Source organism: Crocuta crocuta, unplaced genomic scaffold (genome assembly GCF_008692635.1).
Source record: "Crocuta crocuta isolate KB4526 unplaced genomic scaffold, BGI_CrCroc_1.0 scaffold44, whole genome shotgun sequence".
In the NCBI taxonomy this organism is placed as follows: domain Eukaryota; kingdom Metazoa; phylum Chordata; class Mammalia; order Carnivora; family Hyaenidae; genus Crocuta; species Crocuta crocuta.
The window spans coordinates 7,160,281-7,182,040 of record NW_027530179.1 but is presented as its reverse complement, the minus strand read 5'-3'; the positions used below and the strand labels follow the sequence as shown (position 1 = coordinate 7,182,040).

Here is a 21,760-nt window from a genome sequence, read left to right as displayed (position 1 = left end):
CCCTCACACAAGCGACACACATCTATGGCAGCCAGGGCCTGAGCCTCCTTCCTCCCCCTCAGAAGGGTGTCCCCCCCACCCCTGCATTTTGTCTGTAATTAGGTTAGGAGAGGAAACACTGAGCACAGCTGAAGGCCAGGAAACGAACCGCCAGGACCTTGCCTCTGCAAGTGTGTACGCTTTGGTTTCCTGCCCTGACCATGGGCCAGACTTCAGCAGAAAGTACCATCAGAAGTCAGGAAGCTGGTCTGGTTACATCTTCACGTGATCCCATGACTCTGAATAGGTCAACTGACCCATCTGAGTCTCAGTTTCCCCATGTGGGGGGCAGGGGGAGAAAAAGCACACCTCCCTGCCAGGCTTACTGGGGAATTAAGAGAAAGCGCACACGAACACACTGGGTACACTAATGTGTGCATGTGGGTAGTGGGCGTCGTCCCGATCTGTCTTTCTGACGCTCCAACCCCATTCTGCTTTTCCCTGGTCGTTTCTAGGAAAGAGCCAGGTCCCCTTCGTGCCCATCCTTCTTTTGCTGCCTTTTCAACCTTATCCTCAGGCTCTGCTCGCTCTCACTGCAGGAGCAGGGCTCTGCGCCCAGGCAGAGGGGGGAGCAGAAATGGAGGGGGTGGGGGGAAACAGGAGGCTTGGAAACAACACCCCAATACGTTCAAATTCCCTCTTCGTTCTGAGCTCTGAGCCGAGCTCCCTGATGGCCGCCTGTGGAGTTACGTGTTAGCACAGGGCTGGGGGTCCTGATCTCGCTCCTCTCTTTCTCCTTCTTTCTCCCAACATCTGTCCATATGTTTTATATAAAACCTCTTTGTAAATTGCATCATTTTTTAGGGTTTATGTATTTATTTTGAGAGAAAGAAAGAAAGAGAGAGAGAGAGAGCGAGCATGGAAGGGACAAAAAGAGGAAGGGAGAGAGAACCCCAAGCAGGCTCCACACTATCAGCGCAGACCCTGACACAGGGCTCAAACTCACAAACCATGAGATCATGACCTGAGCCGAAATCAAGAGTCGGATGCTTAACCAACTGGGCCACCCAGGCGCCCTGCATCATTTTTAAAAAGCGGTACATTTCTCTAAAGAAAGATGGTGGAGTCCTGCATCTGTCTGTGTATCAATGAAACACTTAGCGCTCTAGTGCCCACAGGCAGGAGGAGTCAAGGGTTTACAGGTGACTGGTGGTCCAAGCTCCTGTGCCCCATTCCCCAATGACCATCCCTCCCACCAGCCGGGCTCCTTTTGCCCCCAGCCCCACTCCCCTCCTTTGCCAGGGGCCCTCCCCATACTTTCTTACTAGGATTGACTCTCCAACCTCTTCCCCTCTCCCCTCCAGCACCCATGATGCCCCCCAGGATGGAAACACATCAGTGACCCACCAGGAGGGACAGGGCATGAAGTTTCTGATGACCCCCAGGGCCAGTGGGCTTCAGTGGGGTCTTGCTCAGACCTCCGAGTGCCCCTAAGCTGGTCACCCACCTTCAGCGTGGCTTTCCCTGGAGAGCGGGGCAAAGCCAGGGTCCTGCAAAGAAGAGACAGTGCCCAGAGAGAGCAGAGCAGGCAGTCCTTTATGAGACCACAGCTTCCTCCTGGCTGTCCCAGCTCCTCCCCCAAGGGCAGGCCCAGAGTCGGAGGGAAGGGGAGGCAGGGCACGGAGGAGAGGAGCAGCCTCTATGGAGACCCAGGAGCTGTGCGCCCGCAGGGCTGTTCCCTCCTGACCCAGATTCACACCTGCCACTGGAGGTCGCCGCTTATCTCTGCCTGCCGGGTCAGCCCTCCCTGGGTCTCCCACTCCCCAAGCTGGCCTTGGCCTTTCTCATTTTGTCTATCTCAGAGGTGCCAGAAGAGCTGAGCAGAATCAGACCGGCTCCAAGTTCCCTGTCCCCAGCACCCCCCATGTCCCCTGCCGCCAGCACCAGACAAAAGGGCCAGAGGACCCAGGGAGCCCCGCTCCTGCCGCTGCTGCTGCTGCTGCTGGTCCCAGGTGAGGAGGAAGGTGAGAGCATGGGCGGGAGCGGAGGGGGTGGTACAGGGCTGCTGGGGGGCCAGGCCTGGCATGGCCCTGACCCGCAGCCTCCTCTCTAGGCTCGTGGGCAGTACCAGAGGCACAGCAACTTCACCGAGTGGCAGGGCAGACGCTCTCTGTGAGATGCCAGTACCCCCCCAAGGGCTGGCCCTACGAGAGGAAAAGCTGGTGTAAGGAGCTATCGACGTTCAAGTGCACCAGGTTAGTCACCAGCTCCGGTCCCCGCAGGCTGGCTCAGGCCTCTCGGTTCTCAATCTGGGACAACCCTAATGCCGGCCTCTTCGTTGTCACCATGACGGGTCTGAAGGAGGAAGACTCAGGACACTACTGGTGTAGAATCTACCATGCGTCCAGCAACTCTGTCTCTAAGTCCATAAGGTTCTATCTGACGGTGGCTCCAGGTAAGCCTCTTCCCAGGGGTCCCCTGGCTCCCTTTTGGTGCCTCCTGGTTTCCTAGTCATGAAGCCAAGCTGCCCTCCCCCACATTCAGTTCTCCAGGGAATGCTGTTGGGATCAGGTGTCCCAGGAACTTGAACATGTACACACACACACACACACACACACACACACACATCTCACTCACTGTCTTGATGATTTGCAAGCCTCCTCAAAGGTGCCCAAACAGTCATGTGAGCAGTCTGACCAGCCTGAGCTCATATGACCTGGCCACAAGGGAGCCCAGGACTGCCTGGCATTCGTAGAGAAGACACCAGTACCTGGCACATAGTAGGTGCTCAGTAAATGTGTGGCCTTGGCCACAAACCACTCCCCACCATGTTGGTATCATGTGGGTCTGTCCATTCCTCCTGGCCCAGATCAGCAGACAGCAAACTCGGGTTTGAAAGCTAAGGATGATTTTTAGATGGTTGGGGGGGGGGGAGTAAAAGAAAAATAATATTTTGTGTCACACAAAAATTATAGGAAATTCAAATGTCAGTGTCCATAAATAAAGGGGGTTTTTGGAACATAGCCATGGTCATTTGTTTATATATGATCTAAGGCCATTTTCATGCTACAGAAGAAGTTCCAACAGAGACCATGTGGCCCACAAGCCTAAAGTACTCTCCGGCCCTTCACAAACAAGTTGGCCAACATGAGTCTGAATCAGAGCTTCTCAAAGTATCTGCGGTTGCAATGGGCTGAATGTTTGTGTCCCCCACAAAGTCATGTGTTGAAATCCTAATCCATGATGTGATGGCATTTGGAGGTGGGGCCTCTGAGAGGTGATGAGGTTATGAGGGGGGGAGCCCTATGAGTAGAATTAGTGCCCTTACCAAAGGGATCTCCAGAGAGCCCACTCCTCCTCTTTCTGTGACATAAAATGACAGCCTGGAGCGGGAACTCCCTAGAACCCTGCCACGCTGGTACCCTGATCTCAGACTTACAGCTTCCAGGGTAAGAAATAAATTTCTGTTGTTTCCAAACCACCCAGGCTGTGGCACTTTGTTACAGTAGCCCAAGGAGACTAAGACAGTGCTGGGGGACCTTTCCCAAAAATCTCCAAGCCATCAATGACTATTTTTTGGCAAAATACAATAAAAATGAATTACTGGAAAAAGAAAATGAGAGACAAACACACACATACAAAGCACAAGCCCAAAATGCTGATTCAATTTTACAGACATAAAATTACTTTTCAACAAAGACAATCAGAACAAACATAAGGAGGAAAAGTTCAGTTATAAGAACGGTACCCATTGATTGTTGAAAGTACACATGTAGGTGTTGGATGTAGTTAACCTTATAGCTGAGCAAAAACTTAGAAGTTAAATAGCAAAGTCCCATAGTAAATGCCATCCACACTTTGAACAAATGCTCTGAATATCCACATTTAAGGATTTAAATGTGATAGATGAGGGGCGCCTGGGTGGCTCAGTCAGTTAAGCGTCTGACTTCGGCTCAGGTCATGATCTCGTGGTTCGTGAGTTCGAGCCCCGTGTCGGGTTCTGTGCTGACAGCTCAGAGCCTGGAGCCCGCTTCAGATTCTGTGTCTCCTTCTCTGTCTGCCCTTTTCCTACTCACTTTCTGTCTTTCAAAAATAAATAAACATTTAAAAAATTTTTTAAGTCACCTGTTTAAAAAAATGTGACAAATGAGCATTCTTCTAGCTTGTCATCTAATCTACATTAAGACACCATAACCCCTCTGAGAAAATATATTAAAAATTGTTTTAATGCTTTATTTTAATAACAGTCACAATAGAAAACTGGTCTCACAGAGCTATGTTGACAGAGATCTGAGAAGGAATTCTAAATCAATTTCTACAAGCCCAATATTTTTATTTTTAATGTTTACGAAAGGAAGCGAGCGATGCTATATTTTCAAAATGCATCCTCGATCCTTCATCAGCGGCTAGTTCCAAAATTATAGAGTTTGGTTTATATTTAAAATATCTTTTGATAAAAAAAAATGGACTCTGGATCTATGCATTTCCTATCACATATCTTCTTCGGGCAGAAAATAAAATTCAAAACTTTCCATCAAACTATCCAGAGTTTTCTATGAGTACTTTTGCAGACATGCAATACCAAGGTCGCCTATTTGCTGATAATCGTTACTGAATTACGAACATGTCATAACAGTTTATAGAAACTACCATTCTAAGCCTCTAACATTTGTTTCTGTGCTTAGATTTTATTTGCCATTGGAAAATATGTTGCGTTCTCCCTTGGCATGGAATAGCCTCAAAGCTGTGATATAACCAAACCTGACCGTGTGATTCCCATCTTTAAAAAGTTAGTACTAACCTGGGTTTCTATCTTGCCAAGACAGTAGGAGGGAGTCCTTTTCGTAGATCAAACATTCTCAACAGAACCTTCACCCTCAGTGATCACTGTAACCTGGCACACAATAACAACTGTGAGAAGTTTCCACGTGATCACATAATACAGAGAACGATTTCAAATTCAACGCTTTCATCTTTATGTAATTCATGGTTTTTTACCATGTTGGTAAGCACACCTGCAGTTCAGCTGATATTTTTTCATAGCAAGAATTTGAAGGAGGTGGTGCCCTGGTTTACACTCTAGTACAAAGCTCCTTGATCTGAATGGCTGCTCCTGCATGTCCTTCTGTCATATAGCAGCTATCAGGACATTTTCGGACAGGACACTGGAACCCCCAACCACTGGTTGATAATAAAACCCTTCAGTTCTATTCAGTTCAGGGCTAGTTGTGTTTTTGGCAATGAAGCGAAATGATACAGAAGAATAAGTTCCCATCATCAAGTTCAAATCCCACCTATTATAAAAAAAAAAAATAACTATGTTTGCAGCATGTGTGCATTTGGTTCAAGTTGTCTTGAAAAACGCTTTGTTTTGAGAACTTTATTTATTCCAGGAGTCGGTCTTCCTCCTCATTAGCCAATTCCTGGCCACACTGAGCGAATGTGTCAACAAAGTGATATTTAAGTTCCCTTCTTTGGGAACACAGACTAGCTCAACAAGGTAGGGCGGACACATCTGTTACAGTCTTTCAATAATGTTTTGACATGTGTAGATAGATATTTTGTCTTAGCAACAAGAAGCGTGACTTTACAAGAAGTCTAGAGTTTGTATGTGAAATACTAACTGCTTTGAAGAAATTTGTACTTCAGGGCTCTTTTTAAAAAAATAGTTCATTTTGAACTTGTGGTTTTATGTTTTGTAAATGTCACTTGCTTTCATGATGTATTTATTCATTAGCCAGCACACCTCAACAGCGAACTCAGTGGGTTTTAGTACCTCACCGTTAATTAGAACTACAAACCTCATACTATATATGAGCATCATAGTTTCCTATTGCTGTTGTAACAAATTTCCACAAATGTAGTGGCTTAAAATTACATGAATTTATGATTTTTACAGTTCTATAGATCAAAAGTCTGGAATGGGCCTCACTGGGCTAAAATCAAGCTGTCAACAGCAGGCTATATTCCTTTCTGGAGGCTCTTGGATAGAATCCACTTCTGGCTTATTCAGGTCTGGGGCAGAAATCAGTTCCTTGTGGCTATAGGACCGGAGTCCCATTTTCTCACAGGCTGTATACCGAGAGCTTTCCCAGCTTCTAGACGCTTCCACACATTCCTTGGCTTGTGGCCCACTTCCTCCGTCTTTAAAGCCAGAGGCCCTTTTCCAGCTGCATTTCTCTCTGACTGCAGCTAGGAAACATTCTCTACTCTTAAATACTAATCATTAGATTAGGTTCACCCACAATGTCTCTCCATCTCAAGATCCTTAACCTTAATCACATCTGCACAGCACCTCTGGACATGCAGGGTGACATTCACAGGCTCCTGGGATTAGAAAGTAGACAGTGCTCTGCTTTACCACAGAGGAGGGTTCCATGTTCAGACAAAACCAAGGCAACCCTTTGGAATGATTTCAGAAGGAAAAGTACCTTTGGAATTAATTCTGCTATCATCCTTTGGTTTATTACTACTGCTACATTCCGAAAAGATAGGACTTTTCTTGACAAAAAGCTCAGTGACTTTTGTTTTGCTCTCTGTTAATTTACTGCTTGGATCACTACTCTACATTAGCTAATCGTGTTAAACTCTAATTTAAAAAAAAATAGGGGCGCCTGGGTGGCTCAGTCGGTTGAGCGTCTGACTTCAGCTCAGGTCATGATCTTGTGGGTTGTGGGTTCAAGCCCCGCATCGGGCTCGATAGCCTGTCAGCATGGAGTCCACTTTGGATCCTCTGTCTCTCTCTCTCTGCCCCTCCCCCGACTGCACAGTCCCCAAAATAAATATTTTTTTAAAAATAAATAAAATAAAGTAGATTGAGAAGGTCAATGATTATAAAAATTTATAAAAATATTTTTTTCAGGGATTGATACACTTTTGGGTTATAGTCGAGCAACTAACCTTCAGGTGTCAAGGTCCTGCTCGGCATATGCGGTCCCGCCCCGTGTGTGGCTCTCCGAGATGGTTTGCCAGTACCTAAACTGGTCTACAACCTGTTCAACCAGACCAGTTTTTACTAATCACATGCTTGGACCTTGAGGCAATGTCAGATTGATAAAGTTCCAAGATCTTCACTCCCAATTTCTATATTTACCTTGCGCAGGCAGCTTATAAATAATTTGTGCACCAGTACCCGCCTGCGGATCCCACACTGTAGCTCAGGACTAGAGTTTTCCCTGAGTGTCATGAGGACCTCACAGGTTGCTCCCAGTCATCACTCTGGGCAGCCTCAGAGAGGGTGCCCTTGTGGGGTGGGGTCATGGCCACATGTCCATTGGCCTGGGACTCTCTCCAGGGTGTCCCAACATCAGGCACCCCATCCCCCATGCCTCTCCCAGCCCTTGCCTCTCTCCTTTCCTCAGCCGTTCCCTTCGTGGCTCCTGGGTGGGTGGGTATACAAGACCTAGCTGAGGACCCTGAGTCCCCGCTTCCTGTCACAGCTTTGGGGCTGACACACTGGTGTCCCTCCTGGGCCTCACCCACCCCCAGTAGTCATTATTCTCTCTTCATCCTTAATAGCCCCCACCACCGTTCCAGAGATGGCCTCCCGCCAGCCTCCATTAAGGACTCTGAGCACTGGTAGGTTTGGGTTCTTACCGGGAAGGCAGGGCAGTGGGGATGGGGGTCAGGGAGCTCACAAAGTTTCAGAATCAAGAGGGCGCCCCATAAAATGACCCCTACTTACCCAGGTCATTGAGGCAGCAAGGTCTGCAGAGGGACCCAGAGTTCAGGAAGCACAGGGGTGGGAAGGCAGCCTTAAAGTTCCCCAGGAGGGGCCCTTCCCCTAACAGCGCCAGAAGTGTAAGAGTGCGAAGGGATGTCAGAGATGAAGCCGCTTCCAGAATGTGACTGTTTCCACACTTGGGGAGGCGGAGAGCCAGAGAGTGCCCTTCCAGACGGGTAGGCATGCTTGCAGAGAAGCCCAGGCCCCCTGACTCCCATTCCAGTGCTCTTCCTGGAGCCAAGAACACCGGCACAGGCACTGAATGGAGCCTGAACCGCAGGTCTGCCTAGTCTTGAGCCATGAGACTTCCTAGCCCCCAGCCCTGCCCCCCTGCAATTGGTGTTTCCCAAGGTTCTGAGCCTCTGTTCCCAGTCCAGCCCAGGTCCCCGGTCCAGCTTTCCTGCCAGCTAGAATAGATGTACTGTCCCTCCAGCTAACTCGGATGCTTTCTCTTTCCCTGACAGCTTCTGCCTCCACGCAGGCCCCCCGGGCTTCCTCTGCCATCACCACTCTTTCACAGTGAGTTCAGGGTGGGACCCTCACCCGCTCGGCCCTGGCTCAGGGGCCCACAGCGGAGAGCTGCCACCCCAACCTGTGCCCTTCCCCTCTGTCTCCTGTTTTCCAGACAACAAAACTGCACCCTCCACTCTCAGCCCGCAGCCCCCGACACCCTGGTCCCCGTGCTCTGTGGACTCCTTCTGGCCAAGAGCCTGATGCTGTTGGCCCTGGTGGCCCGGTGAGTGGCTTTGGGTTGGGTTTGGGGGAGGATGAAGCAAGGAAGGGCTCCCGTCCCTGGACAGATAGTCAGACAGGGAATCAGCCAGGGAACCCAGAGGCAAGAAAACTGATAGCCAACAGGGCTGTCCAAACTAGATCCTCACTGCATGCTCCCCTCTTCTCCCCCTCCTTTCCTTCCTCCACCCCTCTCCCCTTCTGATTCAGTATCACTGACCTGTGTGACCAAAAAGTCCCTCCCACCGCCTTGCAGGAAAGCCTAACCGCACCCAGGGCACAGCCCCTTCCCAGGTGGTGTCGGAGGGAGGGTGTGCACAGGAGGGGGGGTCACGTCCAAGGAGAAGGGAGTGCACAAGGCAAAGGTAGGTGGGACTGAGGGCAAGGTGTGGGGACAGGGACCCATCAGGCAGAGGGCAGACTTGCTGAAGCAGGGGACAGGCTGTGGGGAGGGGGCAGCAGGGTCAAAGAGCAGATTCGAGTCACTTCCTGTATTTCTTCCCCCTCCCATCCTAGGGTCTTAGGGAGTCCACACGCGCAACACAGAGGGAGGTCTCTGACGCGCCCAGCGGGGTCCAGACCCCAGGCCTCAGGGCCCAAGAAGGACGGCCAGTATCCCTCAGGCTCCCCGGCGGCTCCCCCCTGGCCTCTGAGCCCTTTGCTCCTTGTGAAGAAAAGGCAGAAGAGCCCCTGAACTTGATCCAACACTGTTGGCTACACCCCTCACTCCGGTGCCGAGGTTTCCCAACCTGGCCTCCTCCCGAGGTCCAGGCCCACGGCTCGGTCACATGCAGTTGGCATCTGGGCCAGCACCATCCGGGGAGGAGCCGGAAGCCAGTGCTGCCATGTCCACCAAACCAGAGCCACCACCGCGGGCACGCCGACTCTTCCCCCATCCCCCACCTTCTCCCCTAGCCCTCCCTTCCTCCCCCTGCTCTCTTCCTCCTCTCCTCTTCTTCTTCCTCCCCCTCTCCCTCCTCCTCCCCTTCCTCCTCTTCCTCTCCCTCCTCCCCCTCTTCCTCGCCCTCCCTCCCTTTCTGCTCCTGTCTGTGGCCCCACAGCTCAGCCAGGATCCCAGGTCACCCCCACCACGTCTCTCTCCGTCCCTGTTTGCTCAGCCACACTCTGTCCTGCGTCTCTGCTGCTTCTGCCTCTTCCTCCTCTTCGTCCCCCTTTGAGATCCCCGGCACCTGTACCCAGGCCACTCTGCCAGTCCCCTAACTGGCACCTGCCTTTGGTCCCCACCTCCTACTAGATGGTGCCCCCTTGACTGTCCTTTCTCAACAACACCTCTGTGCATTTTTATTGCACAGAAGGTGGGGTCCAGCATCGTCATTGGGGCCTCAGGCTCCGCCAAGTTCAGCCACCCCTTGTCACCACCACCGTGTCACTATGTACCGCGCTTGCTGCCTTTACTGCCACCGACATGGCTGCAGGCCCTGGAGAGGATCGGGCCCCCCTCTGTCCTACACACGCTGAGCGGAGGCTCCACAACAGAGACCACCCTGGTCAGACCCCGGGCACTGCCCCTCACAAGACTGCTGTGGCTGTGACACTTACAAGCTCGATGTCGGACCTTCCAGACGGAGCCTCTAAATTTATCTTTGCTCTCCTGTTCTTCCTCTATTTTTCTTTATTCCTACTTTCTGGGAACGTCTCTCGAGGTTACATACCAGTTATTCTATCCAAAGATTTACTATTTATGCTCTCACAGCCTAACATTTCTAAAGGGTCTGTTTGTTCTCAGAATGTTCCTTTACAGCATGCGTGTTTGCTTTGGCGATGCCATTTTTTCTTGGCCAGTATTTTTTAAAAAGTGTTTTTTTAAGTATTTAAAAAAGTATTTAAAAAAAAGTTTTAACTTTTGAGGGGTTTTTTTTTTTAAAGCCTCGTCTGTTTTCCGTTTCCTCCAAATACCTTTTTCTATCTTTTGTTTTCTCCTTTCGTTGACCGCTGTCTTTCCTCAGAACTTTCTGGAAGCCTCCGCTGCTTCTTGGCAGGGCACCGGTATTGAAAAGTTTGGATGTTCAGTGTGTGTTACAGAGATTTGTGGGCTCTGCAGTGATTTGGCAAGGACTGTTATGTGCCCCCCTCCATTTATATGTTCAAATCCGAACTCCCAAGATGATGGTATTAGTGAGGGGAGGGGGAGATGATGAGCTCATGAGCGATGAGCCCTCACCAATGGGACTCTGCGCTTACATAAGAGGCTCCTTACAAAGCTCTCAGGCTCCCTCCACCACGTGAGACTGCGGCGAGGAGACAACCCTGTAAGAACCAGGAAGGTCTCACCAGACACGGAATCTGCCCGCACCTTGGTCTTAGACTTCCCAGCCTCCAGAACTGTAAGAAATAAAAGTTGCTGAAGTCCCTCAGTCTGTGGCATTTTTGTCGCAGCCACTCATGTTGACCAAGACAAGCACGGCTCCATGCTTTCTCTTTGACAGCTCAGTGTCTCCAGAAAGGTGCTTTCAGCTCTCCTCCTGGGGGGATAAGTCTGGTTCTAGACACCAGCTGTGGCCCAGCAAAGGGGCCCCATTGCCCAGCTTCCGCTTTCACTCACTCAGGCCCAAGGTGGAGCACTCCGTCCCTCTCCACGGCCCCTGGTGCCCTGGGAGGGCGTCTCTGCGACACACCCTCCACACCCTCCACACGCAACCTGCGGGTTCTCTGAAGGGTGAGAGAGAGAGAGGAGGGAGAGGAGGGAGAGAGGATGTGGGCAGCTGACCCACTCACTCACTCTGTCTCACGGGAGACACAGAAGCTAGGAGCCAGACCCCTTCTCAATCCCAGCCCCCCCAACCTGTAGTCTGCGCCCTGAGCTCCCTCCCCCGCCTCCCATTCCTAAGGCTTCCTGGGTTTCTAAGGTAACAATCGACTTGCCTCTTATTTCTCCCTCCGCCACATTTCTCTGGTCCATTAAATTCATCCAACTGTTACTGGCTTTAAGACTTCCGCGGAGTTCTGTCTTCACCCTGAGGAGGGATTTATATAATTCTTACCCATTTATCGCCACTTGCCCCGCACAGCTTGCCCATCTCTTCAGCAGGAGCATAGGGACCTCATATTTTCCATCCAATCACCCCACCTAGCTCCCACCACCACGGGCAGGAATGAGCGAGATCCCAGCTCTCCACTTGCTCCTGTAAAGACTCCTGGCCCCTTCTCCAGCCCCCATCACAGCCAGTGCCCGGACCCCCAGAGCTGCGGCTCCATTCCTTCCCTGCCCACCCCACTCACAAAAGCCCGGGGCTCCCTGGTCCACCCTCATCACCCAGGATGGCATCTCCAAAAGATCTTATGAATTCATCAAATGAGCCCCATTTCCCACTCTTCCCCAAATCCATACGTCTTTTTGCTCTGCCCTCTGAAATATGAGCCCTCATGGGCTCAACCTTTCTGAACGTCACCTTCCTACTTTCACAGAAATCTGCCCTTCCTCTGCGAACACTGCTCTCTCTGGAGTTCTGGCCCACGGTGGCATTTCACTCTCCTTCACCGCTAAGCCTGGGGCAGGGGGGACGGTTCCTCTTCATTCCTCACTGCCATTTCCTACCTTCTTATCCTTCCTAAAGCAGCCCCACAATCTGATTTCCTGCCACCAGACTATACCATAGACCATGTTCATCAGTGTGACATCTCTATATAATCAGGAGTCCCTCTCTTCTCACTGGCCTTAACTCCTGGCTCACTGTGACATTCCGTGGCTCCTGTCATAATCCTTGGTGAACTGAGGCTCATTTAGACTCACAGATGATCCTTTCTAATCCTGGGCCTCTTGGTTCCTGACCTCCTTTCCCGCAATGATCTCGCCCCTTTCTCTGCCTCGCCCACCCATTCAGACAGTCAGCAGGAATAGCCACTTCCCTCCTTGGTCTCAGCTCTGAGCACCCACCTTCCAGCCCTCAGGCTCCTTAGAGGCCATCACCTTTCTCTTTCTAAAGTCTCAACATGGGATCTCACGGTCACCTTTGGTTTCATCTTTAGACCCTATTTTCCTGAGAACATTCTGGATTTCATTTTAGCCTCATTCACTGCCTAGAGATGCCGATAGTTTTCAAAGCCGTCAGGTTCCAGCTCCTTCGTGTTGAATAACCCTGCCTACAGCTTACATCCCTGTTTTCACACTTTCCAGTAAACCCCGAGAAGAAGCCAGGCAGCATCCTCAACACTTCACCTGGCGATCTCAGCTACACCAACCCAGTTCACTAGGTACCCTTTCTACTCTCCACATTACTGCAGATGGCAGTGTCGCTAAGCCTTCTGCCACTATGTAGCAAGGAACCTCTTTCCTTCTCTGCTCCTGGCTAAGACAACTTGGAGAATGTTTGTAAGGCCCATATCCGTAGAGAAAGGAGAACTGATAATATTCACGTTACCAAGCTACTCGGAATACTAAGTAGGATGATACACTCATAAAGCCTCTGACATACGGAGGACACTGAACAAAGGCTGAGCTTCAGAGGGAGTGGGGCATCGTAGAAAGAGGACTCGCCTGTTACAACAGAGGCAACTCAGAGCTGATCGCAGCTGGAGGGACAGGTAACCTGGAGGGATTGGCTCCATTCTACTTAGTGGACAGCAGAGGGAACACGGGAAGGAATCAGACTGAGGAAACTGACCAAACTGGGCTGAAAAGACATTCATATTCACTAACACCCCTCTTCGGGCCAACAGTGGCCAGTGTCAGCCTTCCTCCTTAGCAGGAGGCTATGGTGGCCAACCCAGTGTAGTGGGACAGCGAAGGGGTTGCCTCTGAATCTGGTGCCATTCTGCAGCAGTTCCTGATGCCCTGTTCGGGCTGCAGGTGGAAAATGCACTGGAAAACTCTGCTGGAACTCAGGAGCCCAGATGCCGGTAAAGCCACCTGCCTCTTTCAGCAGGTCATTGACCTTCTCTGGACCCATTTCTTCACCTGTAGGGATCTACATAAGCCCAGTCAGTGGAGGGACACAAGGTGAGCAAGGCTTAGAAATAAGATGCCGAGAAAACTAATCGGCATCTTTGTAAGCTTGGGCAAGTCACTGCCCCTCTCTGAACTTTGGTTTCTTTCTCTGGAAAAGGAAGGGGATGAAGATGAGTTCTGAAGGCCCTTCCACAGGAGGCTAAACTGATGAGCATGATACAGACACTTTTCTGTGCCCAACTAGGGTTGCCAGGGACAGAGCACCAGGGGATACAGATAAAGGAACCAACAGCCCTTGAGCACAGCTTCAAGTCCATAGGTACAGGGGCCCCTGTGGAAGATTCCGGTGGTGGGTGAGAGAAGGAGTATTGACGTAGGAGCAGAGTTGGACAGGAGGTGGCTGGGGAGGGACGGAAGAAGCAGGACACTAGTGAGCATCAGGGAGCGGCAGAAGGATCCCAGCAAGGATGCACGTGATATTGCAATTTATAATAAGTGTATATTGTCATCTTTATCCATGATTCCTGCTCACCGCTGCTAAAATCCTTAGAATTTCCTGAGCAATAAAAGCCTCATTTGCTCCTGAGATGGAAGCATCTTTTGTCATATTTGGTCTCTTATTCTTCAGTTCCCAAAATGTCTTCAGAACCATAAGGGTGGCTTCGGTGTCCTGTTACTCATAACAAGCCACTTGCCACCACCTCTGAGTTTATGTTAACAGGGTAACATTTGGAAATCTCAAAAGGTTGAGGGCTGGTTGCTAGGGAAACCAACCATGTTAGAGGGTCGGAACTTCTAATCCCAACCCCTGATTCCCCGGGAGGGAAGAGAGGCTGAAAGTTGAATCAATCACCAACTGCCAATGATTTAAGCAATTGTGCCTACGTAACAGAGCCTAAAAACAAACAAACAAAAAATAAGAAAGAACTTGTGAAGGTTCATCTTGGGGAACCAGGATGCTCCCACATGCCGCAGTTCTGGGTCCCAAATGCCACAGGGACAGAAGCTCCTGCGATTGGAGAAGGAGCCCCATCAATGGAGCTCACCTATGTATAGCTTCATCTGTCTGTTGATTCGTACCCTTTATTACCCTATGTAATGGACTGGTAATCCTTCGTAATAAACCAGTAATCTAGTGAGTAAACAAGTTTCCTGAGTTCTGTGAACTGCTCTACGAATTAGTCCAGCCTCAGGAGAGGCTGTGGGAAGCCCCGATTTGTAGCACAGGACCTATGACTGGCATCTGAAGTGGGCGCAGTCTTGTGGGACGGAGCCCTTCACCTGCGGGATCCGATGCTAACTCCGATCAATGCTGTCAGAGCCGAGTTCCATGTGTGGGACACCCAGCCAGTGTCCATGAATAACTGTGTGAATTGCTGGGTGGTATGGAAAAAGTACACATCTTAATGAGTAACTTTGCTATGAAGTCGCATAAGTCTTTGGCGTAGCCGTGACTTCAAGTACTCCCGAGAGAGAGAGTGCAGAGTCCCAGGAAGGCGCTGAAGCCCCCTGTCCCGTCTCCACTTACCCTTAAGAGTCTGGTAGGGTGCTGGTATCTAGGGACTGTTCGGGCTCCCAGGTTTGGGGTTTTTTCCTCAGAAATCCGCCTCCTTTTTCCAGTCCTCAGCATTCCTTCTGGGCTCCTCCAAGGACCCAGATCCATACCAGGCCCAAGATGGGGAATTCTGGGGGAAGTCAGCCCACTTGCTTGGGCAGACCAGAATTTCTGTTCATAATGGAAGTGCTGAACATAGTGGAGAAATTTGAATACAGACTGGAAAGTACAAGCTATTAAGAAATTGGGGGCAGGGGGTTCTTTTGTCTTGCTTTTTATTTTATTTACTTATTTATTAGTTTGAGAGAGACAGAATGAGAGAGCAGGGGAGGGGCAGAAAGAGAGGGAGAGAGAAGATCCCAAGCAGGCTCCCCGCTGTCAGCAAGGAGCCCAGCTCCCAATGCCCAGCTTGAACTCACGACCCGTAAGATCATGATCTGAGCCAAAATCAAGAGTCAGAAGCTTAGCCCACTGAGCCACCCAGGCACTGCAAGAAATTATTTTTAATTACATTGGCTATGACAATGTTAATTTGCTATGTAGAAAGAAGCTCTTTTTTTTTTTTCTTCAGTGCTGCATACTGAATTATTTAAGGGTGAAATGTCAGGATATCTGCAATTTATTTAAAAATACTTCCTCATAAAAAATACAGTGAGTTAAAAATAAAGAAGTGGAGGGGAGCACCTGGACGCGGCTCCAATGACAGTGTCTGCCGCAGGCACATCTTTCTCCTCTCTGGAAGTTAGATAGAATCCCCCCCCCCCAACAAACCCCCATTCCCATGGAGAGATTACAAAAAAGCACTCTGATTAGAAAAATGCACCCACTTCCGGGGCTTGACTTGGCCCCACTGAGACCCCTGGGCAGCCCCGATGACTGATGTGCCCGAGGCTTCCACCCAGGTGTCAGCAGATGACAGCAAATGCAGCCAGAGTCCCAGCAACGTGCTCACGTCTCTGTGAATCCCCGAACTTGACGTCGGTGGGCCCATCTCTGCAAGCGCTGTGCCTAGAATTGCACATACCACACCAGGTTTCTTATCTTTTGTCTTCTCTCTTCTTTGTACATTGTTTATAAACATCAACATTTTCTTGATTCTAAAAGCCCTGAAGTTCATGAAAGGAAACTTCATTCGATTCTTTCATCTACTTATTGTTCAAGTGACATTTGGCAAGCCACGGGAGGTTGGGGGCGTAGTGGGTTCTGAGATCCAGCGCCCCAGGCTGTTTCTGCCCACCTGAGCCGCATCCCCTCCCACCAGCCCCTCTGAGGACCGCTGCCCAGCCCCCTCTGCCCCTTTGCTCTCAGCTTTCCTCTCCTCACCTTCGCCCCAGCACCTCCCTGCACCTCCCATCCTCCACCCCTCCCCTCCCCCGTCCAGTGCCCACAAAACCTCCCAGGGTGGAAACGCATCACTGGCCCACCACCTAGACCTGGATGTGACGCCTTTGGAGCCAAATGGGACTTAGGACTGTGGTCAGGACCCAAGTGACTCTCTGGCCCTGTCATGTCTTTAGCCTGTCCTTCTAGGGGAGAGGGGTAAAACCAGTACCCAGGAAATGAGAGTTTGCAGAGAGACAATGTGCAGAGAAGAGAAAGAGTAGGACAGTGCTGAGTTGACCACAGTTTCCTCTGGGGATGTCTCAGCTCCTCCCCTGTCCACCCACCTCTCTGGCCTCTCCCAAATGGGGAGGGGAAAGCTGGGCACAGGGGGGCCAAGAGCAGCAGTAGGGGTGGAGAAGAGATGCTGACGCCTCTCAGGACCCAGAGACCATCCGTGTGCCTTAGGGGAGAGGTTTTCCTGGCCCCCAATTCCCACCAGCCTAGGCTTCCCACATCCCCAAAGGAGGCCTTTGTCCTCAATCCTTCCTTCTCGGGGTGCTGGGGCACCCTGATGATTCAGACCCATTTCCTAGGGACCACATCATTTCCTCAGCTCCTCCACTCCCATCCAGGAGCTCAAGGAGAAGGGCAGCTTGGCTGAGAAGACCTCGTCCCCTACTATTGCCGCTAAGCCACCTCTACCTGGCCTGCCCATGCCCTTGATGGAGATGAGGGCTTGGGGAAGAGGAAAGAAAAGGTGAGGGATGGGAGGGTGGGGCAAGGAGAAGCGACCCTGCAGCCAGAGGGGTGTGTTCTGGCTATGGGCACAGAACAGGCTGCTCCCCTCCCACAGCCCCGTGGCGCCCCTGACCTGAGACCTTCTACAGCAGACTGCTGGGGAGAGAGACTGGAGCCTGAGGGAATGAGAAAGGTTCCTCTGGGCAGGGAGTCTCAGCAAATCTCTGTGACCCGTTGGTTGATGGCACAAAGCAAGACTGAACTCAGAAGACCATTCCTGGCTTCCCTGGCACCCTACCTGGGTTCCGAGGGGCAAGCTCAGGCACACTTATGGGAAACTCAGTGCTCCCTGCAGCTGTCCGCATTTTCACAGTCATTCTGGGTGTTCCTAGGTGAACATCTACCTTGAGGAAATGGGTCTGCACAGGCTTCAGTCTTCTGGGAAGGAATACTACTCACTCACCCTTTCCCCAGAGGACTACTGTCTCCAAACAGGTCCCCCACCACAGAAGCCAGAAACAAAAGCCTTGACAGATTTCCTACTTTAAAAGCCATTTTTTGTTGTTAACACAGAAACAATAGACACAAAATGGAGTCACTTGTGCTAAGCCCCACATCAGCAAACCAAGACTTACTATCTAACCGAACTTCAGTTTCCACCCCTCCTAGCAACCAGTCAATATAGATTTACCTGGTCAGCACAGGTGAGCACTGCTTGATAGACCCCTGCCTTCTGCCACAGAAAGGTGACCTTGCCTGAAACTCTCTCTGCTAGAAACTTCCTATTTCTGCCCCCTTCTGCTTATAAAAGCATTTTGTGCATTGTATACAGCTTCTGAAAGCTACTTTCCAGCTGCTTAAAGGGGATGCCTCCTAATTCGTGAATCACTGAATAAAGCCAATATCTTTATATTCACTCACTTGAATTTCATTTTTTTAAACAATATATGATAAAGTATGATAAAGGATACCACAAACAATATTTTTTGAAGTGACAGGATAGAGAAAATAATGTTATACAAAGATTCATATCCAGAGTGTATAAAGAACTTATAAAACCAATAAGAAGAGAGCCACAGCTCACTAGAAGAAACAGAAAAGGATACAAACTGGAATCTAAAATTAACACCCAGGGAAAATTCATATGTGGGAGACAGGATCAATGCTATCAGTACATGGGAAAGCGCAAATTAAAACAATGGAGGAGGATCGTTTTTCCCCTATTAAATTAATAAGAATTTTAAAGATTGGCCATTTCCAGTGGTGATAAGGTTGTGTCAAAAACTGATGGGAATATAAATTAGTGCATTTTTTTTAGGAAATCAGTTTGTCCAGATTTATTAAAACATTACATGCACATCCCTTTCCTGCAAACGAGTTAATCATCTCTCGGGTTTGTGTGGCAGAATAGAATCAGGCATGCACAGAGCGGTCTATAAAAGGTTGTTTGTCACCACGTTCTAAGGAACAGTGAAAGTCTGAGATAAATTAAAGTGGCCGTGAATAGGAAAGGAAGAATAAACGATGCTTCATCTCTAGGATGGGGTACTGTGTGGCAGGTTACAAGGAATGAAACTGATCTGTGTATACTGACGTCCATGGGCAAAACAAAACAAAACAAAACAAAACAAAACAAAAACAAGCTACTGAATGACACATGTCATGATTCCTTGTTACTGTAAGTTAAAAAGATACAAAGATAAAGCTATAGCCATAGATACAGTGTGTGTGTGTGTGTGTGTGTGTGTGTGTGTGTGTGTAAAACCAGGGAATAATGTATGCAAGGATCCTGTGCTAACAGGGGTCAAATCTGGGTAAGGTGTGTGTGATAGGGGGACTTTCACATTTTACTGGGTATTCTGTATTGTTTGACTATTTTTACAATAAAGTGTACTTGAGTAGGATAAGATGGAAATTTTTTCCTGACTGTTGAAACCCGTGGACAACGAGGAAGACAGAGGTCATGGCAGATTGGTACTACCACCCCTTGTCCCCAGGAAGGCAGGGGAGGGATGAGTGTATCTTGTCCCGACCATGTCCCATGGTGACAGGATCGTCTCAGTGTCCCCTGGGGGGTTGGAGGGCTCATCTTCCACATGGCATGTTCTGGTAAGTTGCCTAACACTTTAAGTGTGTATTTGTTTCATCCCCTACATCATCCAGTGAGCTTAACATGACCAATAAAAGCCCTGCTCCACATCCCACCCCTGACTTCTCACTTACTGTACAAACAGCAAGTGGGTGTACTTTATGTTCACACAAAAACCCAGACAAAAATGCTCTTAATGCCCTTATTCATAATTGCCCCAAACTGGAAACAGCCCAAAGGTCTTTCCACTGACCAACTGTAGTGTTTCCATACAATGGACTACACCTCAGCAATACAAAGGAACACAAACTACCAAAGCACACACAAACAAAACTGATAAATCTCAAGTGCATTCGAAGAAGGGCGGGGTTCCAAAGGCTAATGCTTCAATTAAAAAAAAAAGGGGGGGGGCGCCTGGGGGGCTTAGACTCGGTTAAGCGTCCGACTTTCGCTTAGGTCATGATCTCGCGGTTCGTGGGTTCGAGCCCCTCGTCGGGCTCTGNTCTGTATCTCCCTCTCTCTCAGACCCTCCCCTGCTCACGCTGTCTCTCTCTCTCTCTCTCTCTCTCTCTCTCTCCTAGAAATAAATAAAAAATATTTAAAAAAAAAAAAAGGCTGCATACTGCATGACTGCATACAACAGACATCACGGAACAGACAAAACTATTGGGACAGAATTCGCTGACCGAGGGACTTGAGGGCGGGGAGAAGTCTGTCTATATCTGGCTTGTGTTGATGGTTTCATGACTCTGATTTGTCAAACTCATAGAACTGTACACTCTGTGCATAAACCATACCCCCCAATTTAAAAAAAAATAAAACAAAACACAGACATTTGTCTCACGCCAGAGGGAGTGCTCGCTGCAGCCTCCTCTGACCTCTCCATGACCGTGGACGTAGAGCACATCTAAGCCTGGGCTTCCCCTCCTCCTGTTCTAACCTTTATTCCTCTTGTTTTTCCTCTTCCTTCTCTCTTTTTCCTTTACCAGTGGAAAGTTCTCTTCAAATGGAACCTACATGCACCCCGTGCAGACACCTGTTGGAGTGATGTGAGGTTTTTTTCTGAATGTTTATTTATTATTGAGAGAGAGAGAGAGAATGCACAAGTCAGGGAGGGGCAGAGAGAGAGAGGGAGACACAGAATCTGAAGCAGGTTTCAGGCTCTGAGGTGTCAGCACAGAGCCTGTTGTGTGGCTCAAACTCACGGACCACAGGATCATGACCTGAGCCGACTGAACCACCCAGGCGCCCCGGAGTCGTGTGGCTCTTGATGAAGAAGGGTAAGTGCCTCTTTCAACAGAAGTTTGTCCCCATGTCTTTCTTCTGCCGATGTAAAAACTGAGCCCCCCACCCCTCCGTTGCATCCATGCTCTGTGCTCCCAACCATCCTACAACGTGGCTTTCAGACACCATTCCAGGAGGCACTGAAAGGGGCTGTCATGATGAACAGCTTACCGTAACCATTCTAGAGTCTTCTAACTACAGTCTGGTCATGGGATAACAAAACAGAAAGATGAAGGGGGAAAATCTGTCCTTTCCAACAACCTGTCCACTACGCCCTTCTCCCAACCTTCTCATCGGAAGAGGTTCATGAGGCCCTGAGTCCGGGAAGAGAGACTGGTTTTTCAGACTGACCCTGAGCTTTGCCATGATATAGACACGGCCTTAACAAGCTTCGTCCTTCGGCATCTTGTGCAACTATCTCAGCAGGAACGTGTCTCTCAAGACTTCAGCGATTCGGAAATCCCACTTCCGGAATGCGTCCCACAGATACACATATGTGAAGTGGCGTGCACAGATGCCTGTTTACCACAGCGCCATGTGCAGCCCCAGAAGATTGACAACAGTATCCAAGCTATTACATATCCACTCGATAGCACTGTCTGCATCTCTGCAGGCTGAGGAAGTTCCCTACCTACTGATAGAGACTTTTCTGCAAGCTATTTTGCGTTTGATTAGGTTCACAATTCCGTCTATAATAGGCTGGCTTTTGTGTTTCTAAAAGTGTGGAAATTAAGAATATATACTTATATACTTTCTTTTAATGTTTGAAAAAAGCCGATAACCCCATAATAGTGGTTTTTGGGGTAAGATAGAAGGTGAGTGGTGGGGAACAGTGTGGGAGAGAGATTTTCCACTTTTTAGATATACTTTTATCTATTTGATTGAGCCACTGAAGTTTTTCAAAGTTAACTTTTCAGAAATGTACTACACTTCCATGTCTGGGAAAATGGGGTGAATGTATTTGACTCTCTTCCTGTAAACTCCTGGACGTTGTGTATATAAAACAAAGACAAAAACGACTGGAAGGTGGAGGAAGAGAGACCTTGGGACCTGAGGAACAGCCCTGAGACCATTTCCCTGGGTGCCTTCTTACTTCAAGCATCCCACACCGGATCCCGGAGAAACTGCAACCTAGGAACACCACCGGGCACAGAAAAAAAATGCCTGCTCTCTCTGGCCAGAGGATGAGGAACAAGAAGTCTACTTTTTTTTTTTTATGCTTATTTATTTTGAGAGAGAGAGAGAGAAAGCATGAGTGCAGAGGGCAGGAGAGAGAGAATCCAAAGCAAGCTCCATGCTCTCAGCACAGACACCAATGTGAGGCCTGATCTCACAAATGGCAAGATCATGACCTGAGCTGAAATCAAGAGTTGGAGGCTTAACCAACTGAGCCGCCCCCGTGCCCCAGGCAGTCTGGTTTAGATACCAACC

At 49.5% G+C, this 21,760-nt stretch overlaps 1 protein-coding gene across 1 annotated transcript; it reads left to right on the top strand.

The window, feature by feature from the left end:
* Positions 1 to 1,903: 1,903 nt before the first annotated feature.
* On the top strand, positions 1,904 to 17,093 carry NCR2 (natural cytotoxicity triggering receptor 2). The gene is made up of 7 exons (XM_077764823.1): positions 1,904 to 1,991; positions 2,093 to 2,434; positions 8,167 to 8,221; positions 8,265 to 8,438; positions 13,242 to 13,391; positions 16,832 to 16,975; positions 17,072 to 17,093. The coding sequence occupies exons 1-7, from the start codon at positions 1,904 to 1,906 to the stop codon at positions 17,091 to 17,093; spliced, it is 975 nt and encodes a 324-aa protein (XP_077620949.1).
* Positions 17,094 to 21,760: the final 4,667 nt, after the last annotated feature.

What these genes read in the sequence shown, in the direction of transcription:
- NCR2 (XM_077764823.1), top strand. Translation starts at nt 1,904, where the DNA reads ATGTCCCCTGCCGCCAGCACCAGACAAAAGGGCCAGAGGACCCAGGGA. An exon ending in CTATCTGACGGTGGCTCCAG is followed by an intron (nt 2,435 to 8,166) that starts GTAAGCCTCTTC and finishes TTTCCCTGACAG; the next exon opens with CTTCTGCCTCCACGCAGGCC. An exon ending in CTGTTGGCCCTGGTGGCCCG is followed by an intron (nt 8,439 to 13,241) that starts GTGAGTGGCTTT and finishes TTCGGGCTGCAG; the next exon opens with GTGGAAAATGCACTGGAAAA.